Source organism: Halyomorpha halys, unplaced genomic scaffold (assembly GCF_000696795.3).
Source record: "Halyomorpha halys isolate HHAL.00 unplaced genomic scaffold, Hhal_1.1 Scaffold458.1, whole genome shotgun sequence".
Classification (NCBI taxonomy): Eukaryota; Metazoa; Arthropoda; class Insecta; order Hemiptera; family Pentatomidae; genus Halyomorpha; species Halyomorpha halys.
The window spans coordinates 761941-769864 of NW_027113640.1; the positions used below are offsets into that span (position 1 = coordinate 761941).

The 7924-nt window shown below is 28.6% G+C and overlaps 2 protein-coding genes across 2 annotated transcripts in view; one reads left to right on the forward strand and one right to left on the reverse strand.

Moving 5' to 3' along the window:
• Lmpt (Limpet) overlaps positions 1–7924 on the reverse strand; it is a gene marked incomplete at its 5' end in the record, with an annotated part of 767445 nt that overhangs the window by 694805 nt on the left and 64716 nt on the right.
• LOC106683024 (cuticle protein 19-like) lies at positions 2612–3319 on the forward strand. Its single transcript, XM_014424227.3, has 3 exons — positions 2612–2628; positions 2789–2875; positions 2988–3319. Exons 1-3 carry the CDS (start codon positions 2620–2622, stop codon positions 3279–3281), a joined length of 390 nt encoding a protein of 129 aa, XP_014279713.1. The 5' UTR covers positions 2612–2619; the 3' UTR covers positions 3282–3319.

The following is a 7924-nucleotide window of genomic DNA, read 5'->3' on the forward strand; positions in this document are numbered from 1 at the left end:
TACTCCCTCTACGAACCCGATGGTACCGAGAGGATCGTCCACTACACCGCTGACAAGAAGAACGGTTTCAACGCCGTCGTAGAGAGGAAAGGACATGCTGTCCACCCTCAGCATTACGGACACTCCTCTGAAGCTTACTACGGACACGGACACTCTGGAGGTGCCAGTTCTTCCACTGGTTATCATCATTAATATATATATATATATACAATTAAATTTAGTTAGCAGTATTTTATCAATATTTATGCTAAGATGAACATTATCGTATTGTCTTAGAATATAATTATTTTATTATTTTTTTTTTTTGTGCTATGATTTCATGTTCAGAATTCAGTGTATTCGTAGTCACTGCATAACTGGTATAATCATGTGAATTGATGGTTGAATCTTTTAGACAAAAAAAAAAATATACTTAAGAAACAATATTATACCAATAAGCCTAAGTTTGCAAATTTGAGGTATGGTTGGTTTCTTTCGGCAAAATATGATACGCTTTGTTCCATGGCCATGTGTCTGTTTGATTGAATAAGCAATTAATGATTAAAATTTCATTTTACTAACAATTAAAAGTCAATGAATGACTAAAAGTGCAAGTGTTTGTAATCTAAATTTTTGATCTCCTATAAAACTCTTGAAACTTGAAAAAATGACAATAAAAAACAAAGTAACATTTTTTTTTTAGTTGAGTGCTTCGTATCTAATGAATCAGAAAAAAAACATGCTTATTTTCAAAGAGTAAGAATGCAGAAAAAAAAACTTTCAAAAAGACAACATCGATACCTTTAATTATTAAGGTTTAATTAATAATATTAAATTTTTTTTTAATATTTATTTATTGCTATTTACAACTATCCATTATAATACATTTAGTAAATCTGATCTATGTTAAATTGGAGTATTGAGAAACTATCCATTGGTAGCACTCTAATGACATTTTACATTAGCTGGTCTCGTGGCCATCTTCTTTTCAGGCGCCTCCGAGGAATGGAAGAGGGTGCAAGATTAGGAACTAGGGGGTTTGAGTGGTTAGAGAGCTTATAATGGAAGGAGTGATATCTGGTTCGGGCTAGATCGGTTACATAGGGAACATTAAGGTCTTTATGTATGATTTTATTTGTGACAAAGTAAGGAGCATTGAGGATTTTGGATTGTAAGGATTGAATACGAGAGGAATTCGAAGGTTTAGTGGAGCCCCAAAGCTCAACTCCAGATTGACCATATTACAGTCATGTAGATCAGTCTTTTGTAATGTGTTGGAAGTTTAGACCGTTTGTCCAGCAAGTGCTGTAATAGTCGAAATCGACGTGCAGTTTCCTGTCTTTTCAGTCTGGTGTGAGGATAATAAAAAAAAAAAAAAATTAAATTGAATTTCTTTAATTCTATATTCTAATAATGCGTTTGAATTCGTAGGTCATAAGAACACCTCTCTTTTATTCGTACAAAAACAAAATATACAGCCCCGTCCCCGGAATAGTTCATATATATATATATATTATTATAATCTGAAAAATAGAAATTTATTATAATTCGAATTCCTAAATAAACCTTCTGGTTAACTGGTAAGGCTTTGAAAAAGAAGAGGAGGGAGTGTGACTAGTAGTGAATTTTAGTTTATTTCAATTTCTAATTATTTAATTAACTTTTCCTCTTTTTTTGTAGATCAAATGGTATCCTTGTTAAGCCTCAACACTTTATTATATCAATAGTCCATTTCGCCCATCCTCAAGGACAATTGTAAATATAAATTCTCACCTCACATCAAAATTTAAAAATGTTTTGCAGGCTATTTTGCCTAGGTCATAAATTACAAGTCAAAATCACCCTATTTTTTCAAAACTTCATTAATTTTTAAAACTTATAATTTAAGATTAAATTACACTATCAGCAATAACGAAAATTATAGTTGAACATGTAGTTTAATCTAAAATTAAGTTTTAAAAATTAATGAAGTTTTGAAAAAATAGGGTGATTTTGACTTGTAATTACCTGGGCAGAATAGCCTACAAAACATTTTTAAAGTTTGATGTGAGGTGAGAATTTATATTTACAATTGTCCTTGAGGATGGGCGAATTGGCCGAAACGTTGATAAAAAAATTGATGTAATAAAGAGTGTTTAGACTTAACGAGGACACCATTTGATTTATTTTATAAATAAATCCCAGTTTCAAGAAGTTGAAAAATTATATATATGGAAGGTATTTTTTTTTTAATTGAGTCTTAGGATTCTGAATGAGAACCTGTTTATTATCAAGAAGTTAGAACGTAGGGAAAAAAATAGCATTTTAATTTATTAAATGAACTTAAATTCTTAATCTAAATTCATTAATACCAATAACGCAAATAAAGGATAATAGTGACTTGCATCTTAGAAGAAAACTATTATTATTTTTTTCGAATTGATAATCAAAAGTATTTATAATATAACCATTTACAATTAAAATAATTAATTATAGCTAGAATAATCTAAAAACAATTGTAGATATATATTGTTCATGTTTATTTCTTTGTTTATTGAAGGCCATGGGAGTAGAAGAGTGGGGTGTAAGAGGGTTGATCCAATATATAAGCACTCCAGAGAATGGCTGAGTTAGATCAAACGGTCAACAACAACCAACAACATGTACAAGGTAGATTCAAATTAAGAAACACAGACAACAATAAATACCACATAATAACATCACATACAAATTATGATATAAATAGGATACTATATCCCTAAAATGAGATAAAAAAACATGTACAATCTGTATAATGTATTTGTAATATTGTTTTTAACGTTCGTGGCAGGTAATCTTAGCCCTTTGCTTGGTGGGAGCCGCTCTTGGAGCTCCCCAGTACGGACACCACGAGGAAGAGCATTACGTCGATTACTACGTAAGCATTTTATTGTATCCAATTCGATAGATTTATTTACTAATGTCTTTATAACAATTAAAACACCGATATTATTTCAATAAATAATTCTATTTACTAATGTATTCTATAGGCCCCACCCCACTACAAGTTCGATTACAGCGTCCATGACCCCCACACTCACGACGTCAAGAAGCAAGAAGAGACCAGGGAAGGAGACGTCGTCAAGGGCTACTACTCCCTCCACGAACCCGACGGTACCGAGAGGATCGTCCACTACACCGCCGACAAGAAGAACGGATTCAACGCCGTCGTAGAGAAGAAAGGACACGCTGTCCACCCTCAGCATTACGGACACTCTTCTGAAGCTTACTACGGACACGGACACTCTGGAGGTGCCAGTTCTTCCACTGGTTATCATCATTAATAATCGTAGATTGTACATAGGAAATCTCTTTTATACTTTTATAAAAAAATATATATAAATTTGTAAAACATTATAGCTATGTTTTCTACTTTTTTTCAACAATGCCAACCCACCAAACATTTATGAACCATAAAACTAAGGTTTTTTTTATTATAATTATGGCTTGTTTATAAGTGTAGATTATTTTTTAATTAATGTATTATAGTATTTTCTAAATTTGTTTATAATGACCGCAGTAAGAATACTTAAAATATTTACATCACGAAATCATGACGTCACCCAAAAAGCATCCTCCGTTGTATATATAATAAATAAAAACGGTTTATTAAATAGACAGTCCAGAAGAAATACATAGCTTCTAAAAGGAAAAAAAATGAAAAGCGGAAAAAAAACAAATACTATTCCTATCATTATTAGGTAATATATTATTTAATACACTGTTATATTTGCTTGTATCCAATTTGATTTGATAAAATTGTTAATGTGAATATTGTTTTTACCTGCCAATAATCTTCTAAGATGCAGCCTTTAGATCAGGGTTTAATTAAATCATTTTACCAATTGTTACTTAACATTTAGGTGTTTCAAAATCTCCCCTCATATTAAACTAACATTCTCAATACTCTCATAACATAAACAGATTTTATCCATTTTAAAAATAGCTTAGAGACCGCGTGAATCCTAACAGAGGAGGAAATTTGGAAATTTGTAGAGAATGATATGCTGAAGATTACCCGATTATTCAAATTTTGAAACAATACGTCAATAACAGTTCAAAAGTCTGGGGGGATAAAAATGCACCTCGATATTTGATTACTTTAGGAAAAAATATACATAGTTATTAATCAAAATTAATAACTCCCTCACATTTGGGGGTAATAAAATATGGTGGGATTTTCAAAAAAATTAATTTTTCATTCAGAAAAATAGAGAGAATTTTCTAAAATTTACGATGGTGCATATAGGCCGCTAATGAGGGAACCCTAGTTCACGTTGCTCTCTGAGGAAAGGCATTTACACAATTCACTCATTACATTTAGGGAGCATTTTGTCGGCTATATTTTTATTGTTAAGAATTCAGTATATGCTGGTTTGGTGTTTTGGTCTAGTTCCAAGGTGTTAGAGTCCTTGGAAGAAAAGGAAAATATTTCACACAAAGTTTTAATTACTTACATGAAAATTATAGAGAACTACCAGTCAAAATTGATAACTGCGTAATAAAAATTTAATTTTTCATTCAAAGCTCCATATCTTTAAAACAACTAATAAAAAAAACTTAACAGAATATCATAAAAAAGTAGAATAAATTTCTTAAAACATGAGCCCTAATAGAGCTGTTTACGTTCATTAGTTACCGACATACAATTTTTCAAAAAGCTGTATAATTTTTTCAAAATTACGAAAATCAATATTTAATAAATTTATTTGAGAAAATAAGAAATCCGTTTTTAAGTGTCACAGATAAGAGCATTACTCTCATTTTTTTTCTTATGAAAATAAAATATATAAAATATGAAATTTTAATGTTATCAAGAATTAAGTATAACGCTTGAATTCTATGTACATATTATTATTATACTATTAGATTAATTTTTTTTTTATTTTTGACTTCAGATTATTGAAAATCTAGATAATTTGAATATCAGGAAATTCATACATAACCCTTAGATTACATAGAAAATATATTCGTAATTTTCATATTACTTCGGATAATGAATTTCTTTATGTTAAACGTAAACTCTTTTAAATGGGTACTTATTTTTTTTGTTTTAATAAAATAACTATATAATACAGAAGAAATAAAAAATAAATATAAAAACACAAAATTTACACCTAGTAGAATAATTGTTGATCAGGCGAAGGTCTTCCACGGACCATAACGTAGTTAATTAGGTACATTTAGGTTTTAATCTTTAATACTGCATAATAATCTCACTACGTGTTCCTTCATATCTATATAAACATATAATAACTTTAAATGAATCAATTAATTAATTAATATATTCATTAAATTAATTATAATCCATTAAAAATCAAAAGCTATAAGTTACAGCCATGTAAATTATACATTAATAGTGTTATTAAATAAAAAAAGTATTTTTAATTTTAACCATTTAAATTGGTACTAAACAATAAGACGAATTTCTAAAATTTTGTTTTTGATTATTATTTTAATCAGATATTAAGTATATATTCACTTAAATTGGACTTTTCAGGACTCACTGAAAACAAAAATACAATTCTCAAATGTGTGCTATTTCTGTTATCGCCGTCCACTATTTCTAAAGACACCTCGCTGTACCAAAACCTTTCTAACAATTCTAATGCACCAAAGCCTGCAACTCAAATGCTGTAATAATTAGTCCAGTTCCCAAATGACCATGACCTCAATTTTTTTTTTGTTTTAAGAGAGACAGAAATATTCCAAACCAGAAACCGAAAATTACACAACACACCAGACAAAAGCTTTCCCGTCTCCGACTGGGCTAAGCGAACAATTAATTGTTGTAATACCAAAAATGTTAATTGCGGCCACTAATGAAAAGATATCTTCTACATATTTATAATTTTAAAAAATCAATTAATACCACTATTTTATTATTTAATTTTCGCGTCAATTTTATTTTTAAAAAATAATGTTTATTTTTGTTTATCCAAAAGAAATTATTACTGCTGGTAGAAACTGTTTATAAAAAATACAAAAACAGGACTATGTGAAACCTTTAATTTTTTAAACGCTTATTGTTTCTATTTGGAATGCTAAGATCTGAACATTTACGTGGTTTTTTATACAGTTTCAGTAAAAACAGTATATATGTATATATAATAAAAATAAACAGTGCAGCTAATTAACCGCAATATTGTTTTTTTTCCTTGGCAACTAATGAATAAAAAACATAATTTTTTTTTTTAAATTTGTTTCACCAATTTTTAAAAATTAGTGACCAAACTCCATTGTTAAAGAAAAAAAAAATCAAATTATCCAATATAATTAAACAATTGTGAATTAAAATTGTGAACTAAATAGTGTTAAAACACTTATTTATTTATGTGGCTGTTTTTATTAATAATTAGAAATAAAATTAATAGCATGTATATAATTATTATTTTAAAAATATATATATTAAACTATAGAATATGAAGAGGGGGAAAGATTATTCCCGAAAGAACGCCAAGAAAGAAATATATAAATTAAGAACTATTATATTTTAACGTTTGAATTTTAGGATTTTTGGTTTATAATCAATCTTCATTTTGGTTGAAATGAACAGTACTAGCGAAAAAAAATGGTAAAGCTTCATTTTCATTGATTTTAATAGAATGTAAAACTCTATATCATATTAGTAACAATTGACAATAAAAAAACCTTGTAGTATTAGATCACTTATATATGGAATAACAAAAATACATTTTTTTAATAAAAACTCTAACATACTATAACATATTATAACGAAGCTGTGAATTTCACTTTTTTTTTATCAATCTTGAGAAGTTCTTTAGATCTCTACAAACATTAAATTATTGTGGGTTTTTCACATTTAAACAAGAATATTTGATCACATCAACAGTACTACCGGTTAGATGAGGATTCAAATAATCGATTTTTAAGATATTAAGGTTATTTATAATATTTTAACATTTAACAAACAATTTTATCACCAACAATTCCGTTCCAAGAATAGGGTTATGTATACACGCATACGTGGAAGTTTCATGAAGCATAAAGCATTTTAAAAAAAAAAATCAAGTTAGCTCTGCTTTAATATAAAAATCTTCCACGAAAGAGGATGGTAACACATACAGCCAAACATGTCTAACATGCCCATGAAACATGGGTCATAACTGCTGAAGTGAAATTTTGGAGACCAGCCAAAAGGTTTGGACAAGAATACGTTACAGACGAACGTATTATAACACACGAAACAGAACACAAAGTCTTTACAGCCATAAAAGAATAAAGGTTGAAACGACTCAAGGGTACTGAACAAAAGCATACCGAAATAGATCCTACAAATATTATGAGTGTAAGAATAGAAAAGTAGAAAATGAAAGTTAAGAATGTACGTAAGGTTAAGGTAAAGGTGAATTGCGACACATCAAAGAGAGTCAAAAGTATAATTGTTTTTACGAGGCATAATAATACTAAGGTACGAGGTATAATTAAGTATTACGAAATTATAAAATTATAGAAAAAAGAAGAAGAATGGAAGAAAAATAAGGTATAACTCTTCAAAAATTAATAAGTTTTAAAAAAAACTTGCCTTATCTATCATAAATAGGAACATACATAGAATCCGTGCATACAAAATCTGACATACTAACAACGATTTTTGAAACGAAAATAAAATTAGTAGTATTAGAATACATTTTTTTATTGAATGATATCAATACAAGCTGCTACAATTAAGGGAAGTAAATATTATCGTCTATGCATATAATCAGTATGGATATGCATTCATACAACAAACTCAACTAAAAAAAAAAGATAAAACCTGCGAATAAATATCTTCGTAGATTTACTCATGAAGTGAATAATGTTTCGGATATTCAATTGTCCATATTCAAATCCAAGCCTTTAAATCTAAATTATTATTATTTTTTTTTATATATTTGATCTGTTTTATTTAGTTAAATTTTTAATA